The sequence below is a fragment of the Pipistrellus kuhlii genome, unplaced genomic scaffold (genome assembly GCF_014108245.1).
Source record: "Pipistrellus kuhlii isolate mPipKuh1 unplaced genomic scaffold, mPipKuh1.p scaffold_m20_p_10, whole genome shotgun sequence".
Taxonomy (NCBI): domain Eukaryota; kingdom Metazoa; phylum Chordata; class Mammalia; order Chiroptera; family Vespertilionidae; genus Pipistrellus; species Pipistrellus kuhlii.
In genome coordinates, this window is record NW_023425405.1 from 46,550,873 (window position 1) to 46,568,220 (window position 17,348).

The 17,348-nt window shown below is 37.5% G+C and overlaps 1 protein-coding gene across 1 annotated transcript in view; it reads left to right on the top strand.

Moving 5' to 3' along the window:
- The first annotated feature begins 9,715 nt into the window (after nucleotides 1–9,715).
- GNAT3 (G protein subunit alpha transducin 3) overlaps nucleotides 9,716–17,348 on the top strand; it is a 33,823-nt gene continuing 26,190 nt past the window's right edge. The window contains exons 1-2 of the mRNA XM_036424384.2: nucleotides 9,716–9,956; nucleotides 15,861–15,903. Of these exons, the coding sequence (XP_036280277.1) occupies nucleotides 9,839–9,956; nucleotides 15,861–15,903 (161 nt within the window). The 5' untranslated portion in view covers nucleotides 9,716–9,838. The remainder of the gene's footprint in view (nucleotides 9,957–15,860; nucleotides 15,904–17,348) is intronic.

The window sequence follows — 17,348 nt, forward strand, 5'->3', positions numbered from 1 at the left end:
GACACAACTATTAAAAGAATGGTATGGCTGCCTGCACATCCCGTGACCTTTTAATATTCTGTACTGAGCTCTGGATGCCTTTTCTTTTATCTACTTGAATTTTCCACTGTAACCCCAAGTCTAGCTGAAAGCCTAACTTTCTCTTTTGAATTCATTAAATCTTGTTTGTGTTTGCACGTGTGCGAAACAATTAATTTGACATTGACCCTAATCCCTTTCACCCGTAATTGTTTTTTTTTTTTCATTTGCACTTGTATTTTGACTTAACTATATTTTGTAGTCATCAGGTGTGTCATCCTTTAGTATAACCATGGTTCAGAATTTTAGTAGAGCTGTAAATAGTGTTGAATAGGCAAAGGTATTATTTAAGGATTTTTCTAGGGAAAAATAATTCAATGGAGACATGAAATTATTAAGAGAGATAAATTATTAAAAAGGAGGAAAGATGCACAGTTATTAAAACCCATTAATTTCTCTTCCTGCTGTCACTCAGCAAGCAGTAATGCCTCTGACTTCTAGATGAATAGGAAATAGAAACTATGACAAAAATATGAAAATACTGGAACATAAGTTAGTGTGTCAGGAGAGTAAGGCTTTGTGATTGATTTCAGACTTCCATGAGTTTCAGGTGGTGTGTCGAAAGAGAAAAATAGCCAGGTAGCATGGCTCATAAAAAAAAAAAAAATTGGTATATACAGTAAAGTTGGGAAGTAGAAAATATGACTACAGTATTGATGCCTGTTGCTGAGAGTCAAAAAAATCATGGAAGACAATGTATCGATAAGTCCAAAGGTGATTAATTACCAACCAAGTGCAAAACCCAGAGGATTATCTGAGCTGCATAAAATGTACTCTCATTTCCTACAGGGAAGATGGAGGTAGAACAAGCGAAATCAGACACAGGACTTAATTATAAGGTTAAGAAAGTTCCATAGAAAATTGAATTTTCAATTTGGCAAGATTGCTATACCAAACTCAAGGTCCTTATTTAAAAAAATAAAATAAAATAAAATAAATAAAAAAATAAAATGGGGGAGGGGGGGGGTGGTGGTGGTGGTGGCAGAGTCAGAGAAGTGATGCCTGGGTTGCTACATCAAAAAAATGTTGAATCCTTAGATTTCACTGGGACCCTCTGGGCTGGCAAAAGTGCTACTATCTTCTCATTTAAAGGCTAGCACGCCCCCTTGCCTGAAGACAATGCAAAGGCCATTGTCAGATGACATTCAACCTAGTGAGAATCTATGACCGTTGCTCCTAGACATCTGGCCAGTAACAATAATCTACTTATGACATAATCTGGCTAGGAAGTTCTGGACCTGTTATCGGAAGGAAGAGACTGCAGAACATAAAAACAGCAGAAACTAACCAACATATAGGAGCTGGAAGAGTGTGTATGCATTTATGATTATATTCTAACTAGTGACCCAGTGAATGAAATTCGTGCATGGTGGGAGGGAGCTGGGGGAGAGAAGGTCCTTCAGACCGGTCTGTACCCTCTTCAATATGGGACCTCTCAGTGGATGTCTGACTGCCCGTTTAGGTCTGATCCCTGTTTGGGCCTAAATGGGCAGTTAGACACCCCTCTCACAATCTAGGACTGCTGGCTCCCAACCACTTGCTTGCCTGCCTGCTTCAATGTCCTTAACTGCTTCTGCCTGCCAGCCTGATAGCCCCTTCACTGCTCCCCTGCCAGCCAATCGATGCCTAACCCTCCCCTGATAACCTTGTCACCCTTAACTGCCCTTCCTGCCAGCCTGGTCACCTCTAACTGCTCTCCCAACTGCACTCTTCTGCAGAACTAAGTCCCCCCTAACTATCCTCCCATGCCAGCCATCTCATGGTGGCCATATTGTGTCCACATGGAGGTGGCCATCTTGTGTGTTGAAGTGATGGTTAATTTGCATAGTACCTCTTTATTATATAGGATAGTGCTCGAACAAAGAAAGGTGGAACATAAAGATGAATAAAGTAGAGGTATTATAGGATAGTCCCTTCCTGTATTACAGGGTGCCAATTCCCTGGGAAATTGTGTTAACATGTTTTCTAGGATAGCTCTTGAAAACCTGGCTATAGAATTGTTCCATGACAAATGGTAGACAAAGGTAACAAAAGGCTGAGATAAGTTGGCATCCTAGATTGAGAAACCAATCAGACTTTTGAAAATGACCACATAGCTTTCCATGTATCAAAATGATAAGAAATGTACTAGTGAGGGAGGATTTCAGTATTATTAAGACAGTTTTATAGGCAGGGGTTAACGATGGAAAATGCAGTTAGAGACCTAGGTTTCCTCAAAGCAATGGAAATAATAATGCAAAATAATAGAGATCAAGTGCCAGCATCTAATTATGAGAACCAAAGTAGGTATAACATTGTAATGATAGTCACAGTAAAAGTGATAGCTAAGAAAACCTGATGTGCAGAGACCTATGGAAATCTACATGAATAAAAGAGAAACATGTAAATGAACCATGCCTCCATGACACCCACCAGCCAATCAGGAGTGAGTATGCAAATTAATCCAACAAAGATGATGGGTTAATTTGTATACACAGGCGCGGAGCGGCTAGGGGTGAAGTGGCTGCTTGTGCATATACTGGTGCCAAGTGGCTTGCATCTTGAGGACAGGAATCCTTGGGACCAAGGCCACTCTGAGCCTGTAGGCCCAAAGCAGCCGGGGTCCTGGAGCAACTTCCTGCCTTGCAGTTATGGAGCAGCCGAGGGTGAGGCAGGTACATCCACCATGTCACCATGGCAATGTGGCAGATGTTCCTGCCCTGCAGTAGTGAGGGGCAAACAGCAATACCATAGGCCCTGGTATTGCTCTCTGTGAGGGCCCCCCCAGCAGGGCCCTCACAGAGAGCAATACCAGGGCCTATGGTGGTGTCAAGCAGGCAGGTCCACAGAGAGCACAGAATCATGGGGAGATGGCCTAAGCCATCTGTAGGACATCCCCTGAGGGATTCCAGATTGGAGAGGGTGCAGGTTGGGCTGAGGGACCATCCTCCAACCCCATCATAAATTTTGTGCACCAGGCCCCTAATAGTTAATAAAATAAAGTGTTTCTAAAGCCAAAATAAATGAGTAGGCAATATGAGTATTGCTCAACTTAACCAGAAAATTCAAGTGTAATAATTAGGAAGGGAATGTCAAAAAATATCATGATCCCTTGTCCTACTTTCAGACCTAAGCTATTTCTCAAGCCATAACCCAATTACTGAAAGTTGCTCACAAAGGAGAAATTTGCAACTAAGACAAATACATACAGTGAAGATTTACTAAAGGTATTTTATGAGAACTGAGTGGACCTTGATACTTGGGAACCAGCAGTAACATCATGGCCCTCATATTACGGTAGAGGCATATGATTGCCAGATAATAAATGGTGCCCTGGACTATATCAAGGTTACAGTGGGGCCAGTGGATTCACAGACCCAGAGAGTAGTCATTTCTCAAGTCCCTGAGTGTATAATTGGAATGAAAATACATGGCATTTGGGCAGAATCCCCACAATCACTCTTTTTACTTATACAGTGAGTTATGATAGTGAATCATATCAAGTGGAATCTTCTGATATTCCCCAGCTATTATGATCCTTCAAGGGGATATATGGGTCCAGTTGTTCATTTCAGCCTATATATATATGAACATCTCAGCTTGGGATCTCTCATAGGATTGCCTAATTTTCTGTTGCAACTACATTACAATCCAATTTCCCAATTTCTCCTTCTGCCAGTATTTCTTCCTTCAGTCATTTATATGGGTTGTTCCAAAGGACACTTTTTTTTATCTTAAACTCAATTTCATGGAACTCAATTTAAAATTATGACCTTCTTATTTCTTTTTTCCCTGAACATCCTATCTAATAAAATGGTAATATGCAAATTAACCATCACTCCATCACAAAGATAGTGGCACTCACAGTCACAAGATGGTGGCACACAGTCTTCTCCGCCCTGCCAGAGGCCCCTAGTCCCTGGGCGGTGGCAACTGAGAGTGGGCAGCATGAGCAGCCTGGTGAAATCTTGCTTCATTGCTGTGCCTGGCTCAGCATTATATATTTCCAAGGCAGAGCAGACAGGGACAGGGACATGGGAGCCAGCCTGCATCCTCTGCAGCCAAGAAGGCCCAGGAAGGAGACAGCGGGCCCACTTCCCACAGAAGCAGCATGAATCCTTCCTGGCTCCCCCGGAAGCCACACAGCCCCCATGGAAGCAGCGAGCAGCCTACTGCATGTGATGTTGCACGATGGGCTACTAGTGCTATATAATGAAATGCTAACAAGCAAATTGCTTCTTCAAGAGTTTGACCAACCAGGATTTCAACCACTTGCTATAGCATGAGCTGACCAGCAGGGGCCGGTATGAAATGAAGGAAGGCCCTGGCTGGCAGCTGGCATCTGGGGGAAGGAAGGTCCCGATTGACCCTGATTGCCAGCCAGGACTAGAGATCCTATCTGTGAAAGAACTTCATGCACTAGGCCTCTAGTGTTATATAAAATTGTAATCTCTTATGCTCTCCACCACACCATACTCTTTATGACCATTCTGTTTTTGTTTTTTTTTCTTAACATCACCATTTAAATTCTATGAATTTTAAATATTTATTATGTTTATTGTCTGTGTGAATCCTGTACATATTCATGCACTATAGAATTTAAATATTTGAGAGATGATATCTGACTATTTTATTCATTGTTGAATCTTTAATTTTTGGTTCATAACAATTGTTGAATATATCAAATGATGAATAAGTGAATTAATGCAATTCTAGAGGTAATATTTCATACTTGCAATCATTTGGGAAGCAGAGTTATGTATTTTCAAGGTGGAGCAAAATGCTGTCAAACATATATTTATTGATCACTCACTATTCACTAATTATTTCAATAAACACTATTTTCTTCTGTGTAAATTATTTAAATAAACATTATTTTCTTCTCTTTCTCAGGGAAGAGTCAGCACACAGTAGAGAAGAACCAGAGAGCACAATTACCGAACAGTATCCTGACCATTGAATGAGGAAGGACAAATCCACTGGAAGAACATTCCTCTTAGGAATTGGGAAAGTAAGGAATCACCCAATGGGTGGCTGTAGATGTGGAGCACAATGGAGAACATATACAATATATTAGGTTCTTTCTTAAAGAAGGGGCACTATGGGAAAAGTCAGCCATGGAAGAAGAAGATATTCTTAGTGAAGAAAATAAAAACACAAAGTGAAAGATAATTGGGACAACCTAATTAGGAAAAAAATAATAGTGGAGCTAAATTAGAGAATGTGTTAGGAGAAGTAACGGGAAATATATCTGCGTTGTTGGGTTCTGCTAACTAGATTAATGAGAGTATGGCAGCAGTACTAAGACAGATCTCAGTAAAGAATAAGGAGTTTTCTCTCTTTCTCTCTCTATCTTTCTCTCTCTCTCTCTCTCTCTCTCTCTCTCTCTCTCTCTCTCTCTCTCTCTCTGTCTGTCTCTCTCTCTCTCTCTCTCTCTCTCTCTCTCTCTCTGTGTGTGTGTGTGTGTGTGTGTGTGTGTGTGGGTGTGTGTGTGTGTGTGCGCGCGCGCGTGCACTTTCATTAAGAAAATTATAATAATAAAATTTGGATTTTAGAGAATTTATAGAATTTAACCTGGCAATACAGGTTAGACTGGGATAGGGCAGAGACCAGAATCAGGAAAACAAAGTAGGAAGTGGTTGCAATAATTAGGACTTAAATTACTGAGAAATAAGATTAAGGGAACATGTAGTGGAAATGCTGTATTAAAGGGACATATAAAAAATCTTGAAAGAAACAGAGTTTGGGCCAAGAAGAGGCCTCTTGGGAAATAATTCTGACTCTCATCGTCTTTGTCAGTTAGGCTTATAACATATTTTTATTTCCAAAAATCATTATACATAATTATATGCTTATTCATAAAGAAGAGTATGTGGCATAAGTAAAGCGGAAATATTCAACTCCAATGAATAAATATACACATTCGTGTCACCTCTTAAGATATAAGAGCTGCTTAGTATTGGCCTTGTAAACTTATTGCACTATCTGAATGTGCTCGTTTGAAATGGCAAGTTTTGTTGGTCCTATTCCCTCAAGATTAAAAGACTTCTCTCAGAAGTCCCCAAAGACATGAACTATCTGGAGGAAAAACCATGCACAGAGCTCCCAGAAGTGCACATGTGAGCACCATTAGCAAAAGAGAGAAGGTTTGCCGCAACTTCCATGGGAATATGCAAGGATAAAAGTCATTGCTAAGGCAGCTAGGATTCAAACTACCCAGGGACCCAAGGCTTGGAGTAAACAATTCCTATAAGATATGAAAACAAAATAAAGACGAATACAGATAGCAGCCTGTATTGATAATTTCCAGAAGAAAATTGAGCCTTTGGAGACACTCCTTGTAGTCAGCCACACGTCACTTGCTCAGGGGAAATCCAGTTTGATAACTGCAGAAGCCCAAGTTATTCTGACAAAAGAGACATCTGCAAAAGCATGGGTTAAAATCTCCATAGTAAAAGCAGATGGGAAATAACTGCATGTCACTGCAAGCGAGGTATTGAGTAATAAATTTGAAATAGTGATTATTCAAAGTTTTCAAAAGCGAATGTCTTCTGAAAGTTCCGCAGAGACCTTGACCCAAAATAGCAAGAGGAAAAATTACTCATGCCACCAGGCTTGTGGGTTTTCAGTGACCTTTAGAGCTGAGGGCTCTTCCTCTGTATTTTACTTTAAATCCATTTTTCTTTCTTGCACAGCCTGGTCCCAAAAGAAGATATTCCAAATCAGGCGATGCTGAGATTTTAAAAAGAAAATCCAACAAGGTTCTTAGAAGTCATTTTCAATAATTATTCTTAAAAAAAAAAAATCACAATGTTCCAATATAATGTCTCCTGCTTTCTGTGGGTGTGTGTGGGTTGTGCTTCCAAGTGTGAGTGTGCAAACACACAGAGCAATGTATCTGTTTTAGCTGGTTAATATATGGAACTCTAACATGACAGTGTCTGTGATAGTTGCTTATCTTCTAAAATAAAATTTATGGCCATATGTTTCCCTGAATAAAAAACATCTCATGCCAAAACCGGTTTGCCTCAGTGGATAGAGCATTGGCCTGCGGACTGAAAGGTCTCAGGTTTGATTCCGGTCAAGGGCATGTACCTTGGTTGTGGGCACATCCCCAGTAGTGTGTGCAAGAGGCAGCTGATAGATGTCTCTCTCTCTCATCGATGTTTCTAGCTCTCTATCCCTCTCTCTTCCTTTCTGTAAAAAAAATAAATAAATAAATAAAATATATTTAAAAAATAAATAAATAAAATAAAAAGCATCTTATTTCCTATTGTCATCTTCTGTCCATTTTTCCTCAGTATACAACAAGATTTAAAGATAGAAAGGGAATGTGCTGGTGTCATTTTTAAGGCTGATAAAAAAGTGTGAATGTTGAGCTAACAGTTGTAATTGTATTTATTGACATTATTTCAGACTAACATTGGACTTCACTGAATTTTTTTAATCAATCTAAAATTTCTAGGTTATTGCAAGAGACCAATTATGACATTGAACCTTGGGAAGAATGCCTAACCATATTGTCACCTCAGCATAAAACAACAAGAAGAGGAGACCCTAAGTCTCTATCAATTCATTAGCAAGAAATCATTTTTTTAACATTGTGCAAAATAATCTGGAGGACGTCCAAGTTAATAAGAATATTGTCACCACTCTAGTGAAATTTATTATTTTACTTTTATCATTTGATTAAGTCTAAAAAGCTGTAATCCTAAGTGAAGCATCATGGACTAAAAACTCCAGCGTATTAGTGAAGCTGTGTCCCAGGCACCCAGGGGAAAGGGCTGAGAAGGGAACCTTCCTTTCCTCTCTGGTTCACCCAAACCCCCTCCCCTAAATATCAATGCATCTTGATATAATATTTTTGCAAAGAATGTTTAGTCATTGATGAAAAAAATCACATCATAATCTCATAATGTTAATGATGAATGATTCTAGGATACACCAAAAAGTGGAAATTCATAATTTTATATGATGGGAAAAAAAAGCACACACTTCTACTCCTAAAAAAAAACTTGGTCAGTTTTAGCCAGTCACTCTCTTAGGAGCCTTAGTAAAACCCATACCCTTTCAAATCCAGGGTATGTCCCCACCAAAAAGCTATGGGGTATATTTATTTGAAATAAAATTATAGAAACTATCTAGACAATTCATAATTGCTCTGGAACATCCAAGAATCTGTGCACTCAAGATACTAAAGTGTATTTAATCTTGATATAAGAACAATAGGCAACAAAGAGATTTATTCCAATGTTTGTGTTCTTTTGTGTTGCTATCAGAATAAACGCTATTCATGGGTGAGTATAAATAAACTAGTCAGTGGAAATTTGGTTCCTCAGGAGCAGGCCCTTTGCATTGTAAAAGCAATGCTACATCATTTGCACAAATCCTTGCATACCTACCTTTCCACAGCACTGTATTATCATGACATGACCTTGTAGGGATAAAATTCATAAAGTTTTGATTATGCTTTTGTATCTGCAACTTAATATTTTTTATGAGAAGCAAACAAAGCAGGGGTATGTATTTAATTTGGCAGCCTATTTCCTTCTTGTATGAATATGCAAAACCCCACCTGTTCAAACTTTGTACGTGATCCTCAAGAAGAACAGCACTGACATGGTAATGGACTAACTATATTCTAGCATTTTCTGGTTAGGCACGTTCACAAATCCCAAATTGAATAATTTGCTGTCACAAGTAGCCATGTCTATTTCTAAGGAAAATATTGATTCACTATCTAACAAGAACTTTATGTTTCAAATAAACAACAACAAAAAAAAATTACACAACATAATCTCTGTGCCCAAGCTTGCAGAGCTTCAAGAAGTACTTGGTACCGATGGTGGTGGTTGAAAGGCATGGAACATATTTAGATGTATTTACTCTTTTTTTTTTTCCCCCAGAAAGAACCAAATTACCTACTGTTTCAAAGAACGTTGCTTTTTATTCCCTTTATACCAAATCAATAAAAGTCCTTCCAGAACAACAGCTGTCGCTTAATGGCCCCAAGGAGTCAATGCACTACCGAAATTGAACACAGTTCCGTGTCTACACCAAGTGGGTCCTCAATTAAAGTTGATGGATTGACTTTCTCGGGAGCAGTAAAAGCTCAATTTATGGAGATGCATCCTGTGAGACTGAAATCAATAATTTAAGAGCACTGTGTGTTGAATTCTATGTAACAATACAATCATATGTGTAACTATAAGAACTACATCTTTTCCATCTCTTAAAGTTGTTTTCTAGTTAATCAACAGATGCTGAGATTTTCAATAATGTTGTGTCATCATCTAGTCACAATGAGACTATAAATTTGGATGAATGAATATAAATAGCCTGATTGTAATATTAAATTAATTATGAAGAATTTGGAGACTCAAATATCTGAAGATAAGATGCAAGCTTGTTGTTTAGTTATCAGAGATTAAAATTACAGTAATAAATATTGCCTATTAGGGTAAAACATTTTGTTTGAGATGCTCATTGCATATTATCTTTAAGTATAGAGATTTTGACAACTTTCTACATTATCATATGCCATTGTCTAAGGAAGATTAACAGATTTTTAAAGATGAACCAGAAATAGCCATTTAATTTGATCAGGTGACGCCCTTAGGTCAGGTGACAGCTCAGAAAGCATCTCTTTAGTCAAAGTAGAATCTTTGAGCGTTGAGAGAATGGTCTGTTGGGTACTTTAGCAGAGAACTCCTTTGCATCCTACACTCAAACCAGAGCTGTGCTCTACATCTGGAAAAGTTTGAGCAAATAATCCGACGTGATGGGAAGCGGAATTAGTTCAGAGAGTAAGGAGTCAGCCAAAAGGTCAAAAGAACTGGAGAAAAAGCTTCAGGAAGATGCTGAGCGAGATGCAAGAACTGTAAAGTTGTTGTTATTAGGTAATCTTTTAAATCCTTTTGCTTTCGGACCCCTGATGTTTTCTTCAATTGTGTTGCATTTACTTTCCTGAAGTTTAATTTTAAGTGTATTACCTTATGGGATATTTATTATGAAAATGTGGAAACAAATAAACTTTATGTGCACTTTGTATATATTTACTCATTTTTATTTACTATTTTATTACGTTTTTATTAAGTAGAGAGGAAATAGTAGATTACTCAATTTCTCTGTCAATAATACAATTTATTATAATTAAGAGAAAACTCATATACATTTATTATTTTATTGCTTCCTATCATAGCTCAATGCCTGCTTTTTAATACTGAAAACAATCCTTTAATTGCAAGTTATAAAGGTTTATGTTATTTTGTTTGAACAGAAATACATTGTTTGATATTCAAGTTAATGTTATTTAATTGTGCTGCTAAAACCAATTAGTCTGAAGTTATTTAAAGAGTAATGAGAAGGTACTTAACATTATATTAATAACATTATTCAGGCTTCTGAACACACACTGTGATATTGTCTAAAATATGCTCCATTTAAATCCTTTCAGGATATTTATATATTCATTCAGGTAAGGAATTAGGTCTCTTCTGTCTTTTCATTCCCTTAAAACTCAGCACAATATTTTACCACAGCTATAAATTCAATCATTTTTTTGATGAATTGAAAGATAAAAAAATAACCTACATGCCACACATTTTTCTAAACATTAAAAGACTCACCTGATCACTGGAAGAGAAATACGTTTCTGAACTAAAAATAAAGAACTATAAAAGGATACGAAAACAAGAGCTTTAATTTAATTATAGTTGTATGTTCCTCCTGCTTCTAGTTACACAAAAAAGGATTTTATTTCAGAATTGTGAAATTCCACACCAAAGGTCCTCATACTTTATTGAACTTATTGGAGTGGCATTGGTTAATAGGTTTCAAGTAGACATTCCGATGATACTTGAATTGTATACTGCATTGGGTGCCCACACTCAAAGTCAAATCAGCTGCCATAACCATATATGTGGCCCCCTATATCCTTTACCACCCTCCCAGCCCCTTCCTCTGGAGACCACCACACTGTTGCCTAACTATGAGTTCCAGTTTTATATTCCACATGTGAGTGACATGACATAGCGTTTAGCTTTTACTGAATGATACATGTTGCTTAGCATAATAGTCTCTCTTTTATAAAGTGACCTTTTGCTCCCAGTGGCAAGTGTCTCAGAAGCCAGCTGTGGGACTCCCAGCGTTTGTTCCTCAAAGGAAAGGACATAGTCTCTCCTTCACGCACAGGTGCAGTGGCTGCACACCAGTCCACGTCATTGGCAAGTAACCACCTACAGGCTGGTCACTTAAAGGATGTTGGGGCCAGCTCTAATGAAACCAGCAAACATACTTTCCCCAAAACTCCAAAGTATTCTAAGAGGCTTTGGTCAAGAGTGAAAGTAATATGGACAGAGAAAAAGTAAAGAAAAGGTGAGAGGGAAAGCCAAGCATTCCTACAAACATTGTTAGTGTGATTTCCCCCCCGCCCCCTTTCAGGTCTAACACCTTTGCCTCTTTATTTTTTTATGTGTTTATATTGTCAATACCACACTGTATTTTTTCAATGCTGGCATCTGAGTTTTATTATTTTAAAATATCTTTCCAACTTTCTGGCTCTTAGAAACATAAACCTATATGGAGTCTAAAGGTTTTTAAGAATCTACTTTAAATGAGCTTACATTAGCTAAGTTAATCAATATTTTCAAAATTTCCAGAAGGTTGCACTTACTAAAAAAATGTATATTTTGACTCGGTCAGTGTGGCTCAGTGGTTGAGCATGGAACTATGAATCAGGAGATTACGGTTCGATTCCTGGTCAGGGCACATGCTCAGGTTGAGAACTCTATCCCCAGGGTGGAGGAGGTTTTGTGGGAGGCAGCCAGTAAATGCTTCTCTCTCATGATTGATATTTCTCCCCCCTCCTTCCCTTCTTCTCTGAAAATCAATAAAAATATTTTTTAAAAAAAGAAAGAATGGCAGATGGCAGCATCTAATAGCTTACTATAATGTCCCTTTTTCCCAATAGGCAAAAAGCACTTAGGCAAATGTTTTGCATGTATTTGGTTGCTTGTTTTAGATTAATTTATCTCTAATAATCAGGACAGCTTAAACATTGACTCACAAGTTTCTCACATAAAATATGTAAACCATTTATTAAGATATTCCATATTTTAGCCAAATGATGATATTTGCTAATGAGATTAAAAATACTGTCTCTGTAGGAATGACTCATGTTAACTACAATTTAATAGAACCTTTTCATATAGTAATATTATAGAACATTTTTATATTTACTTTTTCATTCAAACCCCGAAGTATTGATTGAAGAATATGTACTTTTTAAATCATTTGACAATATGAACAGTTAACCAAAAGTTTTATACCCTTCCAAACTGTTAGGAGAAAAGGAGGGCAGTGAAACCTTTACTTGTGTAGAGACCCCATGTTCTACATAAAATAAAATATGCTTCCATTTAAGATTTTAGACTTAAATTCAGAACCCATCTCCTATTTAAGCTTCCTCCAAATACTGACTCATAAATACATCAAAAAGATTTTGAACCCAGAGAAATAGGATTCAAGATAAAACTGAGGGTGAGACTCATCAAAGTATAATGATATTCATTTTATTTATTAGATCCCAATGCTAACAAAGTAGAAGTCATGGATTTAATTCCAGCCTCAATGTTTTATATTCAAATAGAATAAATTTGCTATTTAGAATTGTCCCCCCTTTAATATATCTGGACATGTCACTCTCTGACCATTATTTTATATTCTACTGGAGGTCTGGTGAACAAATTCATGCACAGGTGGGGTCCGGCCAGCACACCCCAATAGGACCCATCATGTTGGGCCTGTGGGAAAAGGGGATGTGGGAGGTTGGCCAGCCCCACCCCTAATGGGGGGGGCTGTTTGGGGATGGGAATGGCCCAGTGGAGGAGGGCTGCAGGTGGTTGGCCAGCTGGCCCCGCCCCCAATCGGGTGTGTGTGTGGGGGGGGCTGATTGAGTGCCAGGCCCGCCAGGAGTAGAGGCTGCCACAGTGTAAGTAATAGTGACCAGTAGTTCTGATCATTCCAGTTGGTCCATCATTCTGGTCATTTGGCTTTTATATATATTGATTCTCTCTCATACTTTTCCACATTTTGTGAATTAGTTCTTTGATTGTATTATGTTATCCTACAATCAAAGTCACCTTTATTAGCGATGTTCTTCCTAAAATTCTGAAATACTCTGTCCCCTTAATCTTTTACCTTAATTGACAACATAACTTCAACCCTGCATGCCCCCTCTAAGGCTCTCCATTTACCATTGTTCTATGACACTATTTCCAATAATTTTCTCCACAGTGATGCTATTTAATAACTTTTCAGCCCTACCGGCTGATCTATCACCCCTCTCAGCTAAAGTCCTAATTCCCTCCATTTCCAAGTGTTGTAGTATAAAATGACAGGTCATTTTCAGTTTCTTGGCTGACAAGTTGCTGTTTTCAACTTTATGTGGGCCAATAAATCATTTTACTTGTTCCTACTTTTCTACTAAATTACTCCATCAGGCAGCTGTGTCTACATTCCCAGCTTTACTGTCATCCAGAACTTCCTCCCCCCCACCTCAGCCTAGATCACATGTGTCAAACACAAGGCCCGCGGGCCAAATCCGTCCCTCCAGGCCTTGCAATGTGGCCCGCACCGTGCTGTCATCACTGCACTCCGCTGCGTTTCCATCACAATGACAGTTTATGACTGTTCAGTAAACCATTCGGCCCGCGATTTAGGCTGGATTTTAGATTTTGGCCCCTTCTCTGATTGAGTTCGACACCCCTAGCCTAGATGGTTACCCAGGTACATGGTACTGATGTATCATCTACTCCTACCAGTTTTAAGATAGTAGTAGTATTTCATTTTCATTTAAGACCAAGGTTTGTCTTTGGACCTTAGTATTTTTCAGTTTGTACTCTTTCTTGGAGGCCTCATAACAGGGCATAACTATTACTTGTTGAAGAATGACTCTAACATCCATTTTTTTTTGTTCAATTTCCATCCCTGGTGGGGGGCATGCAAGAGGCAGCCAATCTATGTCTAGCTCTCATACCAATGTTTCTCTCTCTCTTTCTTCCTTCCTTTCTCTCTAAAGATCAATCAAAATATCTTTTTTTAAAAATCATAACAGACTTGGTAAAATAAGGCAGTTGACTGCCATGATAACAAAAACATATTTCTATGTATATTAGTTTTTCTAATTTTTGGATTTTTCCTGGGATATTTTTAAATTGCCTTAGTTTGCTATTTTGAAATCTGTCCAAAATTAACAGGCAAATTGAGACTATAAAAATATCCTTGGGCCCAATTTCTGGAACTGTCAGTAATATATCAAATTTTGACTCTCTAAATGATAGATAAATTAGTATAAGAAGACTAAAAATTTACTCATTGGTTCTTTAGATCAGGCAGTGAGTCAATATATTTAATATCATATTTCCATTGATAAATGTTAGTCATAACCCAAGGGCACATTCTAACATATATCATTTCATATCATTATAAAATAATGAGTATTCCTCAATATTTCAGAGATTTATTGGTGATTCTATCTAAAATTTTGTAAGCAAATCTGTACTATCAGATTTTACCAGCTCTTGTTGATGGATATTGTGGTACATAAAAAGGCAAAGTCTGCGGTGAATGAACAACTAAATTGAGGTCAGGTTTGCTTTTGTAGCTTGGAATAAATTATTTGAAAAAAAAAAAAACCTAGAACTTTTAAACTTCAAGAAGTTTCCTGAATTTGCCCCTCTCTTCCTACCCTATCCCTCACATGTTTAGGACTCATAGAAAAATAAAAACTAAAAAGTTTGGGTTATATTCTATTTATACCCTATATTATAATAATATTTTTAAAATTCTCTTATCATTTTCACTCTCGAGTAATATTTAGTTTTGGTCTCTTTTCATGAGTCAGACATCCTTATATTGTCTGCCTTCTGCCTGCTTGCCCATCCCCAGTCCCGCCCTGCTGCCACTCATCCTGGTTCTCCATGATTCCCCATTGGCCATCCAGCAATCAGAGCCTGTGGGCAGGGGGAGGGACCTCGAGGAGGTCAATGCACCTCATAGCGACTGGTCGATAGGTCGTTCTGGTCGATATCCCATTATGGTCGTTGGCCTTTTATTACATAAGATAATTTTAAACATCCTTATAGGAGTCCTCTTGAGTCCCCTTGTATTTATTCTACTGTTTAAAATACAACTCCTCTGTAGGCCTTTTAATTCGTTTACTGTTTCTCTTCTGTTTCCTTTGTTTAAACAGAAGAAAAAGTGCTTGTGTAGCAACATAAATATGATATGAAGACAAGAGCCATTTCTTCAATCACAATAGTCTTTGAATAATTCTGGAAATAAAAAGTTATTTCTAAGTTTTTTGTATGTAGTTTTTGTTGCTATTATTCAATCCAATAGGATAAATGCAGAGATATTCTGGGAGAATGAGAGTGAACTAGAAACTATAAATATTGGACCATTTCTTTAAGCCAAGAGATATAATCTTTCTAAAGTATGTTCAAATATAATAATGGGATTCCCCCCCTAATGACATGTAATTCTTGCTTTAGAATAGATTCTACCTTGAAACCAAACTATATCTGAATCTATCAATGTAAGTGGGTTTCATTTTCCTCTGCTATCCTGTAAAGTAGACACCTAATACCTTTCAAGACTTAAAAGAAAAATTATCCTGCTTTTCACATAGGAGAGCTGTCTGTTAAGGATTTGCTGGTGGGATAGTGATGTCTCAGGTTTTAATCTGTATATGAATTTGATGTATATATATCAGTTGATAACACTCTCATCTTTCTTTTCAGGAGCAGGAGAATCTGGAAAAAGCACTATTGTTAAACAAATGAAGTGAGTATGTATTATTTTAAATGTTTACTATTTAATATCTGTCCATCTATTTGACCATTTTAAAAATAAATACCTCTGGGAAATGTGATTGATAATCTAAATCTGCGATTTTCAACAGATGTGCCATGGCACACTGGTGTGTAACAAGCATTTTTAAAACATGCAACACCTGACTATTTAGTCAGGGGCTCTGACCTCTTTTCTCTTAGATTGTCAAATAAAAAATAAATAACAACAGCCAATATAATAGTTATCCAGTGTGAATGCCCTGTATGAACCATAAACATAGAGCTGCATCATATTTGTTATATCACATAATAACATAGCATCTGATTGGTAAATTCTTGGTACCAGAAATCCTTATGTACAAGAATAGGCGCCTGCTTTTATATTTTATTTTATTTTTTATTCTTGTTAATCCTCACCCAAGGATATTTAGACATCGATGTGAAACATCGATTGGTTGCCTCCCATAGGCGCTCCAAGGGGGAAATGAACCTGCAATCCTGATATGTGCCCTTGACCAGGAATCAAACCTTTAACCCTTTGGTGTGCAGGCCAATGGCCGACCACGGAGCCGCAGTGGCCAGGCCAGCACCTAATTTTTTTAAAAAGTCACTTTGGAGCAAAAAGGGTAGGTAATTACTACTATTATTACTTCTTTGTAAATATATCAAAATTATATCTATTTTTGTAAGATTGGCAAAAATATATAAATATAACTTTTGTTTGGTGTGCTGCAGAATTTTAGAATGTTCCAGGGTATTAGAGATGTTATATAGCTGTACTCTTCACCACGGTAGCTCCTAGCCACCTGGAGGTATTAAGTACTTCATTGGAGCTAGGGTGGTTAAGGAGTTAATTTTTAATATAGTTAAATTTGAATTAATGTGTGTAGTGACTAGTCTATTTTTGGGGGGGGAGGGAGAGAAGAGGGACTTGTTTAATTTATTCATTTTCTTCAGTGCATAATGTAATATGCTACAGAAAATGCCAGAGCTAGGAATTAACTTGCAGGAAGAGAGCTCTGCTTCACAGAAACACATTTGTGCAGCTCCTAAAAATTACTTCCAGTCCCACTGCAACTGGGTTTTTTAAGGTCTGTTTTTGTCATTTGCTTTGTGAGAGATGTTTCCTTTTTTCAATGGAGAAAGGAAAGGGATCAGTACTTGTGCCAGGAAGAAAATCTAAATGACCCCTATTTGTATTTGGCATTCTGATTTAATAATTAAAATAATTTTTGACTAAGAACTGGAATTTCTTTAGTAAACTTATTCCTAAAATATCCATAAAAATATTTTACCACATTTTCTATAGCCTTTAATTGACTACTCGATTTGCTTTAATTGTTTAATATGTCAAGATAAACATGGCCATATTTACATTACAAATACAGCAATTATTGGCAATAAGATATTAAAAGTAGAAATAGATGTAGGAACTGT